Here is a 21314-nt window from a genome sequence, read left to right on the forward strand (position 1 = left end):
CAGCACTTTCCCTTTATTTATCTAGCTGGGCTGGAGAACCTGTGGTGCTCCGGAGTTTGTTATACTCCAAACACCCACAATCTCTGACCACTGGCAAGGCTGGCTGGGGCCGATGGAAATTGAACTGGGATGCAAACAGGATTTTAAGGATCCAGTACAATGTATGTGGTTTGGTCCTTCTTTCTACCTGCAAAGGAGGATACCAATTTGCATATAGTTTGTATGTGCTTTGTGCCACATGCAAATTTATGCAAATCTGCATTTTGAGGGGGCAGAAGTCACACACAAGTGATAAGATGCTTGAAAGATAGAAGGTAAACAGATGAAATATCACCATAATTGCATTTCCATATTAGGAAAGGTTTAGCCTATTCAATTTCTGTCTGCCACATAACTGTTAAGACACAAGAACCATATTTCTCCTCCAATGTCAGTCCCAAATCGTGCAAAGTTCTCAGGTTTCATGAGCTGCAAACCAGTTATGTTACTGCAGGTCTTTCCACCACCAGTGCAAGAATAGGAATGATATTTCAGATTGGGGGGTGGGCGGAGAGATTTACAGCAACCAAGATTCAGGAGAGATGCCCGTGCTTGGTTAAATTCAAATTACATTGTTATATAGCACACAGCACATTCTTATTATAAGAGCATTTGTTGTGGATATTTATACTTCATAACTATAGCAATGTTATCAGCATTTGACAGTCTCCCTTTTCTTTTGTTTTCCTGAGAAAAAAGGCTTTGAGTCTTTCACACAAATATACCTACTTAAATGTTTATCTCAGCAGCAACAATCTACATCCCAAGTTGCTACCACAATCAACTTAACAGCCGTTACAGCTGTATTTCTCTAAAAAAGAACCAACACAAACTGGCTCACAACAATGGATTGCACTGCAGTTTAAATAATCCATACTCTCTCTACCACAGTGTTTACTTGCAACACAGATGGACTAATGAAGGACTTTATTTGCATTAAAAAAAATTTAATGTTTACATTCTCAGAAAAAAATATTATGAGTTGTAGCCAACGCTCACTAGTAGACAGACAGAAATTAATAGGCAAGGCTAACTTAGATACAACAATTTCAGTGGGTTTACTTGGAGTTTGTATGTACTTTGTTGGATACAACCCAACATTTTTTGCATGAAATGACTTATCTGCTAAGCAAAGGATTGTTGCTCAGACAACTAAGAGGAATTCATGCTCTTGGTAGCTGAGGTTTAGAGCCATCTTTGCTGCAACTTTTTGCTTTGTGTGGACATCATAGTTACACTAAAATCCTGCATTTCTCAATTGTTTTCTCTGGAAAACAATCACTTCCTTACCAGAGCAAAGCAAAGAATGGCATCGAAATAAACCAGGAAGTCCTTTTTCCATTGTCTAAATTGATAGAAAAAGTAGCCACATATGCACCAGAGAAATCCATGACTTCAGAATGGAAATTGTCTTAAGAAGGGACTTCCTGGTTTAGTATGAAACCATTTTTTGGCCTTCCACAGTGCATTTGCCAGCCTAGTTTTGCCAAAGCATTCCATCAATCACAACTGTGATTTCACACATTGGCTAAAAATACTGCAAGGTGGGAATAGGGTCATTTGTCATGAAGCAATCATTGTATGTGTGCACATTTTGCTTCATAATTATTGTTATATATTAGAGAATTAACTTTAAAAATAAATAAAGTTCATTATCTAAGAAAGTGGTTCCCAATTAGGGGTCCAGGGACCCCTGAGGGTCTGCAGAATGCACCCAGGAAGTCCGCGGCCCCATCCCTTGCCTTCCCCAACTATATTCTTTTCAATTTTGCTTGGTAATATCACAAATTTTATGGTCCATTTTGAAATCGCAATGCGATAACAATTTTGACGTGGCAATACGGAGGAATATATTGCTCCTCACATGAGGGAGAGCACAATGTTGAACATTGTGATTTATGTTGAAAACCAGATATCACTCAACCCTAATCTGTTTTTTAGTATACCTAAAATCCTTTGCTTATTAGGGGCTACCTCATATTTTGTTCAAAAAATTGCTTTGTGGAGGTAACTACCATAGAGTTATCAAAATTTTCAAAAGTAGGGGATCCATGGCTTGGCTTTTGAAAAACGGGGTCCTCAGCAATTAGCTAATTGGAAACCACTGATCTAAGACCCACCCCCACTGAATCTGGATCCAGTACAGCAGTACCATCTGTATAAACACACCCTTTTTGTTGGGGCTTGAGTCCCCAAACATCTCAAGGGCTACAGCTTTGAAAGGATGCATGCAGGCCAGCTGAAATCACTGGGTAAGCACTTCAGTACACTTAACACAATTTTAATAACTGAACCACCTATCTGTAAACTAAACCTCAATATATTTCATTGGCTTTTTGCTTGGTTTACTGAGTTGAAAAGCATTCAAACTTACTGTGCTTAATTTTTCTTAATTACCATACAGCTATGGAAACCCCCCATACAGATATTTCTGTGTGGTAAGGTGGGCAGTGCAATTTTTTTGTGACAAACTGAGAATAAAAATTTTGAGGCGGGAGGGAGGGTTTAATGTGGGTATGTAAAATCAACAAAAAGAAAGTTTTTGGATGAAAATTGTTAGCTAATGTGTCATGAGGTAAATACAAAGCTGCAGTTTATCCAAAAGTGGTCAGAATAAAAACAGCAAGCTTATCCTGTTATTTCAAAACAAGAACACAAAGCTTTTAAAAAAATATTTTGTCAAATAGCTTAAGAAACTCCCATGCTCTGCTCTGTGCATTCACAGTTTCACTTGCTGGACCACAAACAACTTGCTAGACTACAAAGAACACTATGAGAAGTATGTAATTTCTTAGGCATGTCTTCAGAAACTCTCTAGAACACGGCAAATATAAAAATAGCTCTCAGATGTTGAGACTTGTGGTTGTGGATAGTAGGTGTGATTGTATTTTATTCAACAGTGGATGTGTTTGGAGGAAAAATAAAATACACTTTTAAAAACTTTGTTATATATCCAGACTGATGGCTCCATCAGAAGTGAGGGACTGAAGTACAGACAGTGGGAGGATGGAGAAGTCATGGGTGCTAGAGAGCGTTCAGTCATAGAATGAAGTGGAAGCAGATGGAGCTGTGTCATGCAGTTACTTCAGCAGAAGGCTGACAGGAAGATGAATGTTAAGCCCAGACGACAAGATAACTTGCTTTTGTTTAGTGTAATAAGAGTTCAAATTGATTCCAGTGCATTTGCATTTGACTATTTTTTCCCAGGTCTTCTGTTAGAACTATATTCTGTAAACTGTTGCAGTTGGATTATTGTGAAACAAATGGACTCCCCCTCTGACTGAATGGCTGTTGTTCATTTATTTTCTCCTCTAGAGGGGTGTGGCAATCGAAAACACCCCATGAAATATCACCATAGAAATTGGTTCTTGCTCGCCTCTTTTTGATGCCTTAATACAACTTTCTGCTGTCCTCCTTGAGTCTGTCTACATTCTGCACAGCCAATTATTTTGCTTCAATTTGACACTAGTTCTTTCAATGGAGGTAGAAACATTCACTATACTTGTATAAATAAAAACATTACTAAGCTGCATAAATTGGCCTTCCCCAGTCTGGTCCCCTCCTTATGTTTTGACACTCAACACATGGGGATCAATGGAAGTTGTAGTCCAAAATATGTGGAGGGCACCAGGTTGGAGAAAGTTAGCATAAACACTGTATAACAGATGTAGGAAGCAATCCAGTTTTACTTAGCAAAATCCAAATACCATTTTTAATGTAACAGGAATATCTGGTACTGTAACTCTGCATGGGATGATAAGTTCTTCTCCATAAAAAACGCGTATCATATCTGGCAGATCTCTGTTGAGCTTTACAAACGGACTGTGTGTGTCTGCAAAAAGAATAACAGAAAAATTAAGTCACAACAAATGCCTTCAGTACACAAATGCAAACAAGACCATTATCCAATAGAGTGTCATGGACACTTACACCCATTGAATTGTGGTTCATGTTGTTAAATCAGTATGGGACATATCTGCCAGCCAGAAAAATGGGCTGGCTTGAGGAATTTAGGTCAGTGTGTGAAACTGTGTAGCTGGAGCTATGCATAGACCTGAACAAGCCACATATTCAGTGGGAAGTGTTTAATGGTTGCAAACTCTTCACCACACAAGGTCACAATAATTTATTTTGCACATTCCCTCCCCCGCCCCCACATCTGAGCAACAATGTTCATAACTAGGACTCATTTCAATATATTGAAGCCAGAGCCCTTACAGCCAAAAGTTTTGAAATCCACCATATGCATCTCTACTTAATTTCCTTCATTGAGTTTATCTACTCTGGGAACTATATTTGCAAAACTATTTTTTTCTGAAAATTTGTTCTGTGCTTTGATATCCTATTCATCTATCTTCTGCCATATAAAGTATCTCACAATGCAATACCCAGTCAGTCAATTTTATTATGTCTTTGAGGTTTAAAGCTACTGATTTTATTTCTATTTCTATGTCCATTTGTTTCTAATGTTTTACTTTATCAGTATTGTTAATGAATATTTTCTATTGTTTTCTGTAAACCACTTAGAAGTTTTGCTGACTTCAGTGGGGCTTACTCCCAGGTTAGTGGGTATAGGATTGCAGCCTTAGGTTGCTAATTGCTCTGCAGCTATTGTGACTGCCAAGGACTTCTTTGTTTGTTTGTTTTAAGAAGAAGGAGGACAAAAAAAAATTGCCTAAGTATCAAAACAGACTAACAACATTTCCTTTGCAATATGATCCAAGGAAAGATGAAAAGTTATGCTGCTTCTACAGTTGTAAAAGAAACACTTTTTTTCTGTGCAGGGGCTACAGTTATAAAGGGGGGGTCACCAGCTCTTCATATCGCCAGTGAAATGCTACTTGTTACTACTCCCTTGAGACTCATTCATCCTTGTCACAAAATTAAAAGCTATTCTCCAAAACCAGCAAACTTTGCAGAGCAGTTTCCTGTATGTATAACCTGCAGGCCATTTTAAGTATGAGGAAGAGCTGCCCTAAAGATTGACCGTAGTGTCTGCAGACACAGTGTCACCACTGGCTGATGCCAATAATGTACTAGTGGGGGGAGGGGAGTCATCTTGAGCCTTGCATCCCTTTTAAAGAGAGTGACAGGAAACCAGTACAATATGTAAAGAACATTCTAACTTTAACGGATACATTCATGTCACCAGTTCCACACTTGAGGTGACAGTAACGGGCCACTGAATGGCATTGTCTTTCTCCGACAATACTAATAACTGTATATATTCAAAAGTAATTTTTCCTTCCGCTTACAAGTCACAGCTACACATTTAAACACGAACAACCTTCCAGATAATCCCATGTTAATATATCTGTAGCCTTCTTTATTACCAAATAAAATTAAAAATAACAGAGTACTGTACTCAAAAACTTTGAGGGGAAGAAGAGCAGAGGCAATGTTGAAGGGATGCAACACATTTTTCTTTTCTTTTTTCTTCTGGATTTTTTTAAAATTCCAATGGGAGTGAAATAAATTACACCAGCTCCAGATCTGGCAAACTTTGCCACCAGTTCTGGAGTCAGATCATGGGATGGGTGTGCTTTGAATCCTGTAGACCTTCAGCCTTTGCCTACATACCTCCACCATGCATTGATTTTGCCCTCTCCAGAGCTCTGACACTGGGCAGGCATGGGCTGTGGACCTTTCTATACTCTCACAGAAGAGGCATACAAGGTCAGAACTCCCTCTCCAAGGGCAGGCCCCTCTCTCCACCCTTGGACAGGCAGACCCAAAGAATCCTATGGCCCTTGGGACAACCTCCAAAGAACCATAAGTTTGCAGACTGTTTATTAATTTTGTGTGCTTTTTAGTACAAATAAATCACTTTCCCTCTGTTGCTCACAGGTTACTGACCCTCCCACTTCCCAGGTGAGTAAATTAGCATATGTTGTTCACTAAATCAGAGTGGTGGGAGAAGGAGCAAAGAGGCAAGAAACTGAACTGTAAGAAACTGGAGATAAAAAGAAAGTAAGATAGGGAGCATTTTGATGGATAATAGATCTTCCAATTAAGTAACTATTAGATTTTCAGGCTCTAGGCAGAGGATTGTCATAGTCCCTATCATAAACTTTCAGGTATATCAGCCAATTCAGCACTCTTCTTGACATCATCAGGGAGTTCCACTCTTGTTGTGAGCCCAGGGCCCTGTTTGCAGCCTAAAGCCTTCCAAATGTTTTCCTACCTTTGATTAAAAGGAATATGCATCACATTTTCTAGGACAGCATCTTTTTAATTATTTGTCTGAAGGCTTTTCATAACCTTTATTTAATTTCACTTTCCTTTCCATCTTAAAACATGGCTATAAGGGATATAAAATATTAACCCCAGGGGTAAATTATTTCATTTAGAAGGAGATAGAACTCAAACTTGTATAGAGAAGAAAGGAAATTCTCAATGTTCGAACTTGGATGTTACAATTAAGAACTCTGCCTCCTATATAATATTAACTAAAGAGTTTTATTTTATATATATTAAGGTAAACAGTTATTGTACTGTATGCAAGAGGGAGGGATGTGGTTAAGTGCATCTATGGCATTAATTAAGCTAAGTCTGTGACATTTTGAAAGGGAAGTGTGGTAAACTGAACAAGTACAGATGAGTTTAGATAAGTATCCTTTGGCACTTTGAGGGTGATTGGCTTTCCTGAGCCTTGCCATTCACAGGATGACTGTTGAACTTGTGTGCAGGATACAGTGCACCTTTGAGGCTAACCTGCCTTACCTTACCAGAGTTGTGGGACATGAGGAAGAGGGGGCTCAGGAAGGCCGACCTGTTCACCTAAATGGGTGCGATTCAAGGAAAAGGGTAATGACTACTTATGCCCCTCCCACTGAGGAAAGGTGGCTCACCCAATTCAAGTAATCCTATAAGTGAGTTAAGAGTTAGTACTGTATCCTAAACCTAGCCTTTAAAAGTTAGCTTCGAGCCACCATAATGAAATGAATGAAATGAAATGTGGCCCTAGTTGAAACCCATTTATCTGGAGTCTTGTCTCATTATTTCTAATTGTAAAACTGCTTGTAAAATACAGCTGTGTCCTCAGGCCATGCAAACTTTTGTAACAAAGATTTCAAAGTGGATTTGGTTCACATGAAAGGTGCAAAATTAATATTCCGTTTAAAAGTCTTTATTAATCAGATGGGCATGCTGTAGGCAGTCAAGAATCTTTATTTTATGTTACTCATTAATCAAATATTAATATTCATTTTTATTAAGATGCTGGGGGAGCGGACACCCCCAAAATATGTATGAGAGAAATATGCAAGTTAATCTATGAAATGTAGCCAACATCCATGATTCTGAAATGGTACACTATCATCCACGGAAAGAGAAATACATGAACACCCTCTTATGCACCCTGTGAAAGATCACATATTTCTCTTTCCCACTGATGACAGTAGGAAAACCGAGCAGTCACAATAATCAGGATTGTGGCCAAGCACTATAACAGGTTAATGGATGTGACTCAAGCACTAACCTGATAGTAAAAAATTAATTTCCTAAAAGTCAATTACATTGTTCTTTGACATTCCAGTGCTTTTTCTGGCAATGGGGTGGCATTTCACACCTTTTGCCTAAAAACGCACACACCTAGCAACAATAAGGATATTACTCAATATATATATTTGATACTGTAAGATATGGTTCATGCCATATTCTAATCATTTAATAGACACATTTCTGGTCCGCTTCCTTTCAGATAAAGCATGCAAAATTCCACATGCCCCAAGTCTTTCCTGTTCTTTGTTTTTTCTTAGGCTGGTAGATAAAATGTTAACTCTATTTTCCATTTTGAATTGCATTCCCATGGTAGCCAAACTACATTTGACATAGGAGATCTGTGACTGAATCTCCCAATGCCTTTTTCAAATCTGAAATCATCTAAAGGGGATCCAACTTGGTCTGGGGGCAGTGGCACTGTGGAAGATGATATAGAACCCTTCCACCCACACATACACATTCATTTCAAGTCTGTTCTAGAACAGGGGTGGCTAACCTTTTGCAGGCCAAGCACTGCACTGATCCATGGCTAACCCTCCAACAGTCACATGTCAAAGTGGGTATAAACAAAATGTATTAAGTGGGTGTGGTGAAGGTGTAAAGTAGGCATGGCAAATTTTATTTTGAAAAGGAGAAATAGGGATGGGCAGAGGGGAATAAAAATCACAGAATATCATAGGATCACACCACAGGGCCCACAGGAGTGGCCAATTCCCACCCCCCTTTATTTAAAATTGGGGGAAAATTGTGTAGTACACAAAAGGCTGAGGCATCAAGGCATGACAGTGGAGGACCCATTGGAGCAGTGAATATACATAGAAATAGAAAGAGTCTTTGTGGGTCACAAAAAAACTTTTTGTTGGGCAGCCCACAGCTCAACCACCCGTTCAAAAAGCAAATAAAACCAGAAAAGGCTGGAAATCCGATTACAAATCTCCTGGTTCATGTCTGTTTTGGCCCCACAACTTCAAACACATTGCAACACAACAACCCCAAGTGGTTTCAATGTACCCAGATGTTCCAATGATGATAACATGCTCATTTAGATGTAGATCCCTTTGCTTAAGTAATAATGCAAATTTAGCATTTCAGAGAAGTATTTTTTTAATAAGAAGGAAAAGATAATTGGGATCTTACCATTAATAAATACATATATTGTTGATACTGTCTTCTTCTTCACAGCACTTGAAGATGTATACTTGCAGCTATAATATCCTGTATCACTGGCTTGAGCTTTGTTCAAAGTCAGGCTACTACAGAACTGTTTGCTGTTCCTTCCACAACTATATGGAATTATATTCAGTCGTTCGCTGTCCTTGCTTAGACTTTCAGGCAGAGACCATGAATGAGCCACTTCCCCACTGCAAATGCAGATAAGAAAGCAAAAGCATAAACAAACAAAACAATTATGTTTGGCTACCACTATATGGCACCAATTCCCAAGTCTTAATCATATGGCATCTAGTAATTTCTGGTGCTCCCCTTAATATTGTTTTCTAAAAGCGACATCATAAATAAAAACAAAAGAAAATGAAGAACTATTAAATAGCTGCTTTCCATGCAGAAGCCGCCAGGTTCAATCCCCATCATCTCCAGCTAAGACTGGGAGAGGCCTCTGTTGGAAATCTTGGAATCACAGAATTGTACAGTTGGAAAAGTCTCTGAGGGTCATTTAGTCCAACTCCCTGCAATACAGGAATCTCAACACTCAGTCCCCCATTCAATTTGAAAAGAACCACTGAAAATCAGTGCAGAGCCAGGCATAGGCAAACTTGGCCCTCCAGATGTTATGGGACTACAATTCCCACCATCTCTGTCCACTGGTCCTGTTAGCTAGGGATCATGGGAGTTGTAGTCCCAAAACATCTGGAGGGCTGAGTTTGCCTATGCCTGGTGCAGACAATACTGAGCTAAATAGACCAATGAGTCTGACTCGGTATAAGGAAGCTTTCTATATTTCTTCCAACAATAATTCCTTCTTGCAACCAACTAGAAAAACAAACTAGAAAGAAAACCTATTAACCACAGACCAAATTCATAAAAGGTGCACCCTGGATGATTACCTGCACATGATGCTTAAAGTATCTCCTTCTTGTATGACATGCTGTGTTCCTGTTATATTTAGCTTTGGACCTTTCCAACTGGACCCCGAACTAGAGCCTAGAAAACAAGGAAAATCCAGATTATTAAACTGGTGGAAAAACTGATGGGCTTTGTATCTATTCAAATTAATATGTTTTTATTTAAAAGGGCTTCAGTGTTTTCACACAGAGCCAAATTAGCTGGGATGCCATACATGCAACTGCTTGAATGGCTTTGTAAAAGTAAACTGCAGGCACAGTGGATCTGGACCAGCAAATTAGTAGCAATCAGCCACCTGATTAGCTATATTGTATATTCACCTGATATTCTATTGTTCTGATCAGTTGAAAGGATGTGACAAAATCTGCCTCATTATGTGGTCGAATGTTACAGATTACTGTTAACTGTAATCTATATTTCAGTAAATTTACAATTTTTGGCATGGTAATGACCATCTCTGTTCACCCAGAATTTATTTATTTCTTCATTACAAAAATATACCACCTTTATCTTCCAAGGGTCTAAGGTGGTGTACATGGTTCAAGAGATAATACTATGCAGATTAATGTCAAAACATAAACATTCATTCAGACACAACACCTCAAGCAGCCACAGGTGAGAACTAAATGCAAGGTGGGGACAGGGGGCAAAGTACCCTCGAAGGAACATGTGTCCCGCACCAGGGGCTCTACCCTCCTCTAACACCCCATACACTATGTATCTATATCTATATTCACTCTGGTAAATACAATGCCATTATTGACAATACTTTTAAGTGTTCTCTTCAGCAACTTTCTTTTTAAGAGGGCTTGTGGAGCAAACTTGTCAGTCATACTAACTCAGCATTCATTATTTCATTATATTCTACATTCAGATTTATAAATCCACATGATAACCAAACTAATTTATTATGTATAGTAACTTGCAAAGTTACTCATTCAGTATGCAGCAGATATACATTTGTATTTTATGAGACATGAAAAAAATAAAGTCATGAAACTCTCAGATGTTAAGACAGCTTTGAAGAATATGTCAGACTGAAATGCACATGGGACAAAATCCTTAAGTTATTCGGTGTAGGGCTTGATTTTTTAAAGTCCACTACAATCAATACAGTGTTTAGATTCATTTTACACAGCTTATAATCAGGCTGCTTATGGTTTAACCTGAATATTTGTGTCAATAATGACTGCGGGAATTCACCCAAGAACAGCCTATCACTCTCAAACAATAGGTAATGGGGTTAATCTTCCAATGAAGGCAGAATCAGTGAGGTATCAAGAGAAGCAGCAGAAGGGTTGGAACGGAGCAGGGTAGGGATGGGACATGGAAAAGAGAAAAGCAATAAGATAGCATGTTGAGTACAAAAGATGCTTCCCCTTCTGCTCACTAATCATTCTTAGACCTGGTTGGCAAGGAAAGCTAAACCATAGCTTAGCTATGTTCAAGCTTCAGGATCAAGCTTTTCCTCTCTTCTTTTCTTCTTCAGCACGACCACAGGAGAATAGAAATATAATGCCATTGTTGACAAATAACTCTTAAGCACTTCTCTAAAGCACTTTAATCCCATTTAATTTATTCCTTAGCCACGTGTTCCAGGATCGTAAAGGGTGGATTGCAAGTTCCTCCACCCACCCCTCTGGCTTCTAAAGCAAGCAACTGGATGATATGCAATACAGTCCACAAGAGGGAGAGCATCTAGCTGGCCAGTATCAGGCTGGCAGCACCAGGTTTGAGACTACAGTATTACAAAGCTCCTCTGGAGAAACCCCTTCTCGGTTTCACAACAGCAACTAAGTCATAAGGCAAAATCAGAAGACTGAATCTGTGCCTTCTGCAAGTGATTCTCTCCCTTGCAGGCTGAACTCAAGTTGCAGTACGGCAGGAGCACAACTATATCCAGTTAAGCTGATTGAGCACAGCCGCTATGGTTTGCAATGCAGATGTACCAGGATTAGGACAGAGGCAGATTTAGGGGAGCATGACCTGTTTGGTTGCACTGGGTGCAAAGCCTAGGGGAGACACAGGAGCCGCCACAACTATGATGTAGAATGGAAACTAAGAGGTGGGTGTGTGTGCCAAATTTTGAGATCCCAAGGTCTGCCACTGATAAGGAGGGAGATTGTGTGTAAAAGTGTGTGAGAGGAGAAGGGCTTAGGGTACACAGTATTTAGGACATGAATAAAGGTAAAGGTAAAGGTACCCCTGCCCGTACGGGCCAGTCGTGTCCGACTCTAGGGTTGCGTGCTCATCTTGCTCTAGAGGCCGTGAGCCGGCGCCGTCCGAAGACACTTCCGGGTCACGTGGCCAGCGTGATGAAGCTGCAGCTGGCGAGCCAGCACCAGCGCAGCACACGGAAACGCCGTTTACCTTCCCGCTATAAAGTGGTCCCTATTTATCTACTTGCACTTAAGAGTGCTTTCGAACTGCTAGGTGGGCAGGAGCTGGGACTGAACAACGGGAGCTCACCCCGCCGCGGGGATTCGAACCACCGACCATACGATCGGCAAGTCCTAGGCACCGAGGTTTTACCCACAGCGCCACCCGCGACAGAAATAGAAGCAGGCAAAAGCGATATGAAGTTGGGTGTGTAAGCAGGAGGAAGGAGGGGGTGTATGCTTGACAGTGAGAAGAACCTGAGAGTGATATGGAAGTGCCAGAGAGATGGGGCTGGGAAAAGAGCACAGAGTGTGGGTGGAATATAGCAAATGAACAAAGCAAATGCTCATTTGAATATTTTTATTTATTTCCATTTATAAATCACTTCCTATGAAACTTCTGTAAACGATTAACAATATAACAATATTCTGACATGTGTTTAAAGCTGTCCGGCATAATTTTGCCACAGTGTTGACAAAAGTGTTCACTTTTTAATTTAATTTAATTTAATTTTAATGTTGTTGTTGTTGTTGTGATTAAAAGAAAATATGACAGGAAAGAAGGGCCAATGGAACTGTGTGTGCTTTAGGTAAATAGCAGATTTGGATTCCTGTGTAATGAAGGCAAAGCAGCTTCTAAAAGGGGAGGTGCCTTACTGTAAAGTGTGTTTGTGAGCCATAGCACAATCTTCCCAGGTATCTGAATGTGAGTTAATTATTCAGCCAAGGCTAAATAGTTTCTCCTTGGCAGATCTCTTTTGCATGGAGCAGCACACACCAATGGCTAAGTGCCATTGATTTTCCCCATCCAATGGGTCAAGGCATTTTAAAGTTACTTTTACATCTTTGACTAACTAGAGCAAGATTCTTTGAAATTTGACATACACATTACTACCACCATGGTCACTTCCAGATAACTTCTTTATTGATCATTCATTCTGATTTGTTTGCCCAAGTTTGCAGGGAGGTTAAACAAGGCCAGTTGTTTACTGAGCATTCACTTGGATTTGTTGGGAGGAAAATTATACAATGTTGCAATGGTTATCCCACACATTCAAAGGTATTTCCCCATCACTTTCCTTAACACAAAAGGTCTGAGAAGCGAGTTTGTTGCACAAGGAAATCAAATCAACTTTAACTGCACAACCTGAATCAGCATGACTGAATCCCATCCCCAAACACTGAAAGTCTGGAGGTGCCCATGTCCTTTAAAAACAGAGTCAAACACCTGTATACACAGACACAGAAAGATATAGCCACACATATTTTAAATTATTTACACCTGAATCCTGTGCATGTTTATTGAACTATATTCAATAAAGCTTACTTCCATATAGTATCAAGGGGCAGCTGTGTGCACCTGACCTGGCAGCAGAGTCAGAATAATAGCTTGAATTCACACACTTTAGTCTGAACATGGATGTTAAAATAAAACCTAATAAAATATTAAGTAGTTGCTTCCTTTTAGTTACTGTTCAGTAACAGTAGCTAAAAGGTAAATTTGGAAATAAATACACCTGCTGGCTGATTGTGATGAATTTTGCTACAATAGATCAATTCAAGAAAGCCCTTAAAATGGGCTTTGATTCATTCTTAATTAATACAGAATTGACTTTAAAACATATACAAGCGTTCTCAACACATTAGAGGTTGAATTCAGCCTGAAACACTTCAGAGAGCTGTAGCTGCTTCCCCACCCCCTACACTTATACAGAGTCAACCCTCAAATATACTCTATTTTATATCTGCATTAATTTGTGATCATGATCTTTCACTGAAGCTATCCACTCATTATCATTGGGAAACTAGGGGAAGGGGCTTTCTAGCATTGATTTATTCTATCACAATTCACTGACATAGACAATAGGTGGGAAGGGACTAACAAGTACAGTATGATTAGAACTTAGTACCAACTAGGAGAAAAGGCTGTAGATTGTAGTCTCCAACCATGTAGTAAACCAAGCATTGTAAACAAAGCACTACCATCCCATTTCCCCAGGTTGGTAGACGGTTTCCAAAGAATGAATAGCTCCCAGCTTCAGTGGTGCCATCGGAACAAAACTTGGGGGCAGAGGTCTAGGACCCTACTCAGGTTTACCACCTTTTGAAGTAAGTAAAGTTATACACATTACCATATAAATAGACTCCCTAAATGACATACAAAGTTTAAAGTCACACAACTGCACCACTGCTTAGCTTGCCTCATGGTTGGACCTACAAAAAGACCAGTGTCTTGTGGCAGTTAAAAGTTTCTTGGTGTGCTTAGAATTCACACCGTAACCACACAACAAACAGCAACTCATTTCTACCTAGGAGGATTACCATATTTTGCTTATTGCTTAGTAATCTGAAAAGATGGGTACATAACTATATTGAAGCCACAGACTTCTGGCTCTTCACTTAATTGATGCACCATGTTACTGCCTCAGGCAACTATTCATTTCTCCATAGGGAAGCCCAGGTCACTTTTTTAAAACCATTTAGAACAGACACCCCATTAATACACTGAGTAACCTTTACTGAAGTCATTGATGAGAATAATGTATTTATCTTTTCAAATTGCAGTAGACACAGAGCTTAAAACCTAATGAATCTAACATTTCTTCAGTGGGCAATGAAGATCTCTATTACAAATCATTTCCACGAAGTTTTTAAGGCTCATTAAACATGCCTCACATTATTTTTTTTATGATTACCTGCTAGCCAAAGTGAGCAATTCAATCAAACCAGCGCTACTGGAGTATATATTGTATACATTAAGAAATGCTTCTTACACAGGTAGGAGGGTGATCAACATCTCTTAATAGGAATCTCTAATTTCCACCATTCTAAGTTTTTCTCTCGCAACAAGGCTCATTTATTTTAAGTATCAGGATGAGAACTAGTATACAGAAGTCAGTGGGAGTATACAGGAATGCTCAAAAGGTAATAAACATCCCATTGAATGGCTTAATATTGTGCAGTTAGTTGCATTCTTAGCTGCTGTGATTTGCTCTTGCTGAATGGTAAGCTCACCCACTGAAGCTTGGAGAGAGGGGAGAGATGGATGGCAGGACTGCAACCTGGTTAAATAAAATGCAATCGACTAATCATATGAAGTTCTGCAGATGACTTGAAAAAAATATGTTGATTAACTCAGAGCCAGCCCAAAACACTTTGGCACCTTAGATGAGCCACAAAATGGCTCCCCTTTCCTCACTAGGGAAGAGTGAAGATTGACAACAGGAACAAAGGGGCAATAAAAATCTGCACTGGGATCTGCTGCTCCTGTAGATCCTGTCACCTGAGGCAGTCACCTCACCTTGCCTCATGAGTGGGTCAGCCCTGGATTAAATATAAAGCCTGCATTTCAAGTAAGATTAGAATGCTGGGGAACTGTGTTTGTGGTGATGGTATGAATGCAGCTCATAAACACATATCCAAAGTGATGGGCAAGTATTTTGTCATTTTGCTATTTTACATTGTTTTAACTGGTTTATTATACTTTTATTGTTTATTTATTATTAATATGCTAACAGGCTGTATATAAATAATAATAGAAATGATGCAAGTATAGTCTATAATCTGGCACAGTGCTTCCTTTTAGGGAGAAATCCAAAATTCAAAATCAGTTGGAGGTTTGGAATAAGCAAATCTCCAGCTGAAGTCTTTTGTTCCGGCTCAGCCACAGATACACTGTGTAAGTCTTCCATCACAACTCAGCTGAGGACAGGGTAAGTCCCCTAAAAGGTGTTATGTACTGAGTTGAATAGGATCCAAAAGGCAGCAGTCTGATTGGTCCTAGAACAATAGGGTCCAGAATGCAGCAGTCTGATTGGTCCACAGGAGCCACCCAATCCAGCTCCAGGTGGAAGTGAATCCGCAACCTGATTGGCCTACAGGTGAATCCCGGAAGTAGCCAATCACGTGGGGCCCATTGTGTAAATAATGTATATAAAGCAGACATTCTGGGGGAACTTCCATTCCTCCTCACCACTATGAGCTGAATAAAGAGCATAAAATTGACTCTCGACTCCGAGTATATTTCACTGGCGACAAGGATAGGATCCTGCTGAGCTGACCACCACACACAGCACCACAACACCGCCACCTGCTGCACCGTGTATCCAGGCTTCAGCTCCGGGTCCCAAGGAGCTCAGAATGGCAACCGACAGCAGCTTCTCGCTCGACTCCGAGTATATTTCAAAAGGGATGTTCTGGGGTGTGTGGTGGGGATGTGATAGGGTAGGAGATATAACCAATTCCAAACTCCTTTCAGCTCAGTCATGTGATCTAGCAACCCAGCAAAAGTTACATTGGCAAAGTGGGAGTTTGGAATAGGGGTAATTTGCACTGGCAGTACTTACCCTGACATAAATTATGTTGGCTTCCTATACTATGGATTGTTCTGTTAAGCTCATCTGACTGCAGTTCAAGCAACAGCTGAGAAATGGCTGCATGATGATATAGGGCATAATTACACTATCACTTCCCCCAAAGAATCCTAGGAATTATTAAAAAATATAGGAAGCTTAAGGAGGCTGCTTTATTGGTACAAATAGCTCAGTACTGTCAGTGGTTCCCAAACTTTTTCTCTCTCCCATGGATCACTTGAACGTTTCTAATTTTTCACCCTGTTTTAGCAATTGTAAGGCACTTTACTAGATCATGAATGATTTTAAATTGTATTTTTACAGAGATGATGCAGACCACTTGAATTAAGTTCATGGTCCACTGGTAGTCCACACTCTATGGCTTGGGAGTCCCTGATATATACTGACAGGCAGAAGTTTTCTAGATTTCCAAGAGCAGGCATTCCCAGCTCTGTGTGGAGATGCTGGGAATCGGACATGGAACCTTCCGCATGGAAAGCAAATGCTCTACCACTGAGCTGAAGCACTTGATTGACAAAGTAATACGAATTCTCAAGTGACACAGATATCCCTAGACACATGCACCCTCAAAGAAAGAAGAAGGAAGAGGAAATGACAGTCAACCTCATTGAATTCTGTGGGGCAAATACACTCACCATTGTCTGACTTTCTCTAGAGGAAGTGACAAAACCTCCACAATTCTTAAAAATATTATTTGTAGAAATATTTCTGATCTTCTCTATATTTCCTTAGTTTAAAGAAACATTGTGCTTTTATACCCTCAGCTCCTTCAATCTCACTTACTTCCTTTGCTACCATAGTCTGTCCATAAATACATTAATCAATATGAACAAATGTCTAGTATCCAGCACCTCACATAAAATGTGCAAAACGGTCAAGGATGGTTTTGAAAGGTCACTGATACTATACCAGTACCTACGGTGTGAACACAGCATAGTTATCCTCTACTGCCTCATCACCAGCAGCTGCTGGTCTTTATAGCATGCAGTGCCACAGGAAGCTATTTGCTGTTGAGTATTTGCTGTCATTCAAGAAAGTGTACAAATACAAACCCCAGATCTTGCCACTAATTAAAATTCTAAAATAAACTGAACACTTACGAGTACCAGTTTTATGTCCTTTGGCCTGTTTATTGCATTTCCTAGCTACTGCTATTACAGAAAAGTCTTCCAAGTGTAGGAGTACCATGGAAAGGATATATGAGTGTTACAGTGACTCCTATGCACACTTATCCAGCATAAACTGGTCTTATTTCCCCCAATATTTTGTTCTCATACAATGCTGCTTACATGGTCTGTGTACTGTGTACTTGCCTCTCAAGTAGTAAACTTCTACATATAGTAAACCAGCCTGCTCATTTTGCTGAGAGGGCCCTGGACTTCTGCCCCAAAGTCCTGCCCTGATGGTATTACTGCTCTTATATCTTTGTAACCTTTGCTTCTCTAGATCCACCACCCTCTTCTGTTCCTCCAAATTAATCTGACTTTATTACTACATAAATGATGATGCTACTTAAATAGTAAATATTCATTTTAAGGGACAGTAGAGCAACCCCAAGCAATCTACCCTTCCATTGTGTTAGGCAAATTTACTCTTCTATTTAGCAGCAAATGACAAAATCTCCATCTCTGATCTGCTTGCCTTGCACAGGAATCCACATTCGTTGCTGAACACAAACTTCCACTTCAGATGCCCTGACTAATGCTATGGAGAGGAGCTGCAACATAAATAAGAGTACTCAGACACTTGAAATACATAGGGAAAAACAAGCCTGGTACTTGAAAAAAGAGGTTTTTCAAATAACACTTGATGACACTAAGGCCAAGATTGGGAAATCTGAAAAAGTGTACCAGTGCCAACCCTATATAATATTGTTGGAAATACAGTGGTACCTCAGGTTAAGAACTTAATTGGTTCTGGAGGTCCGTTCTTAACCTGAAACTGTTCTTAATCTGAGGTACCACTTTAGCTCATGGGGCCTCCTGCTGCCGCCGCACAATTTCTGTTCTCATCCTGAAGCAAAGTTCTTAACCCGAGGTACTATTTCTGGGTTAGCGGAGTCTGTAACCAGAAGCGTCTGTAACCTGAAGCATCTGTCACCCGAAGCGTCTGTAACCTGAAGCATCTGTCACCTGAAGTACCACTGTAAGTCCACTGGAACTTGTTCTAAGGAAACGTACAGATAATTGCAGCCTAAATCCTGTTTAACCCAAATCGTCTTCCTGAACTGGTTTAAAATGTTGGTTTAACTCTTTGAAACACTCAGTACATTGTCCTGAATGTAAGTTCTATCGCTTTATTTCGATTGTTCTTAGAATTGTGCGACCCACAGAAAACCTTCTGAACTTCTATAAATCCGCTCCAATGTCTCTATACAGTTTGGATCCAAGAAGGGAAACTCAATACAAGTTCTTATGGACAACTTAGTGTGATGCTCACAAATATGCTCACCATTAGCAACATGTTGTTATACATTGCCTCTAAACACAATGCCTGGCAGCAAGTCTGGATTGGCCACTAAATATATATTCAGTTCACAACCAATTGCATCTTCTTGATAAAACGGAATATCCATATTTCTAATGGCCACTAGTCACAATGGTTATGTTCTGCTTCCTCTGTCGGAGACAGTATGCCTTTGAATGCTAGGAATCCCAAGTGGGGTGAGTGCTATTGCACTCAGATCTTACTTTCAGACTTTCCATAGGCAACTGTTGACCACTGTGTGAATGGGGTTTAGGGCTAGACAGGTCATTGGCTTGATTCAGTAGGTTCATGTGTTCTTAAACACTTATTTATCACATATTAAGATTTTGCTTGCTAATAATAATCTCAACAATGCAGGACACTACAGACTTAAGTGTGGTGCCTGTTTTATGTTCTGTTCACTCTTTGCTTCTATAACACTGAATCATTTTAGCGCGCGCACACACACACACACATATATATATATGGATTTCAGCAACTTTTGTCAATCAGACATAGAATAGCACTATGTATGATCATCCACCCATTAACTGTCACAAGCATATTAAGGAGCCACAAGCTGCTTATTGGATAAAAATCAAGTAGAAGAAATGTTGACGAGATATGAGATTAAGGACAGTTTTCATAAGTGATGCTTATTTGTATTTCCAACACCTCTAACTCATACACAGATCCTACATCCTGTTTAAAATGATCTGATTCCTTTCCCACATTAATAGCCTTCACCAGCAACATGTTCCAAACTACAGCCATTTTCGTATATGACATGAAGTAGCATCTTTGAACTTTTCTTACACTATTTATGCCAATGTGAACTTTGCCCTTGCCAGATACAAATCAGAAGTGAGTTTTTTCAATTCAATGTACATCCTAGTCAATGTAAGTTTTATTGAAGCAAAAGAACTGAAGACACAATTTAACTGTGTGTGTGCGCGCAAACACACACAAATATGTCACTTGTGAAAACACACTTACTATTGCACTGGCTCTCAGATAAGTGTGCACATGACTGTAGACTTTATCCCAGTTTCTTGGAAGCAAACTCCATTTCAACCAGTGAAATACTTCTGTTGAATTGGGTTGCATATCTGAATACCGAAAAAAACCATATAAATGCTACCACTCTCTTAATCGCTTTATTTGTAAGAAAACTGCTCTGATGTCAGTGCTCCCTGCTCCCAACAAAGCAGTCTGATTTTCAAGTTTAAACTTAAAAGGAAAGCGGTGCTGTCAGCAGCATATTTCTAATCCAAACCGAATCAGTGATGATGAGATTCCGCAGGTCAGTTTCTCAGCCACATTGCCAATCTCCACATAACTGCAAAATGCAATTGTTATGTACTTTAAAATGAAGATAGCTTTAATGTATAGGTTGACCGGGAGTTAGTCCTTTAGAGCACCCAGGACAGTTCCTCCCTTCAAGACACTAGGCTTAGAATTAAGAAAACACTTCGCTGGGTTGGCACAGAAGAGGAAAAAAGTCATCCCCCTTTTAATTCAGCATCAAGTCCCACGACAATCACATACATGCAGAAACTCCTGCGTGCATAAAATTCCAGCCCTGGTACTCCTCTTTATAGACAACAGACCATGCTTGGATCGCTCCGACCCTTAGCTTCCAGCATCCCAGCCCATGTCAGGAAAGAAAACGAATGTCACTTTCTACGGGAAGAGCTTTGGATTCTCCAGTCTCCCAGCCAGTTCTGCTTTGTTTTGTTCATCTGGCATTTTCCTACCAATAAAAAGCTCTCGGACTTGGTGCCACACCAGGCATTTTAGCTCCGCGTCTTTGAAAGGCGGGTGGTCAGAATGAGAATTCTTTTCCCAGCCGCAGTGCAAGGCTGGGACCATCAGAGCAGAAGTTACAAGCTGCTCCTACTATATCCACATTAGGAGAGAGAGAAGGGAGGGGAGGGCATGCACTAGTGGAATACTGGAGAGGGCTATTAATTTCTTTAAGAAGGGAGCACCCTTCGAAAAATCCACGTGGAAAGCCCAAGCAGCTGGTTGCAGAGAGGGGTATATGGAAGGGCCGCTCGCCCACTGGGAGGGGGTGGAACGCGCATCCCCATACAAATGGTGCGGTTGGGGAAAGCCCATAGGAAGCTTCCTGGAGAAGCCTCAGTGCCGAGAGGCTGACCTGATCCCAGAGGACTGGAGCGTTCATTCCGACCCCATTCCGCGTGGCCAATTTTGGAAGCGATTACTTTTTCCAGATTACAACTAGGCGGCGGCGGCAAATGCGGAGCAGCCTGGCCTGACAATCAAAATCCAAGAAGCTGGTTCTGGGGGAAAGCCCTTGTTCAGATGAAGGAGGATGCCCTTCCTGACAGGTTTCCAACGCCCCGCTCTTGTTTCTGCGATGGCAATGATGACCCGTCGCTTAAAAACCGAGCGCATTTTAGAGAAGCGAGCGCAAGGTGCCGCAAGGTAAGCGCGCCCGCGCGCTGCG

The 21314-nt window shown here is 40.3% G+C and overlaps 1 protein-coding gene across 14 annotated transcripts in view; it reads right to left on the reverse strand.

The window, feature by feature from the left end:
• The window catches only part of FLT1 (fms related receptor tyrosine kinase 1), a 135057-nt gene that overhangs the window by 86066 nt on the left and 27677 nt on the right, over positions 1–21314 (reverse strand). For all 14 annotated transcript variants that reach the window (XM_081004046.1, XM_081004054.1, XM_081004045.1 and 11 more), the window contains 3 exons: positions 9606–9702; positions 8680–8903; positions 3747–3871 (listed from right to left, as the gene is read on the reverse strand). In XM_081004046.1, coding sequence (XP_080860172.1) covers positions 3747–3871; positions 8680–8903; positions 9606–9613 — 357 coding nt within the window. In that variant the 5' untranslated portion in view covers positions 9614–9702. The remainder of the gene's footprint in view (positions 1–3746; positions 3872–8679; positions 8904–9605; positions 9703–21314) is intronic.

The sequence above is a fragment of the Podarcis pityusensis genome, assembly GCF_964106645.2.
Source record: "Podarcis pityusensis genome assembly, chromosome: 4".
NCBI classification, from domain to species: Eukaryota; Metazoa; Chordata; class Lepidosauria; order Squamata; family Lacertidae; genus Podarcis; species Podarcis pityusensis.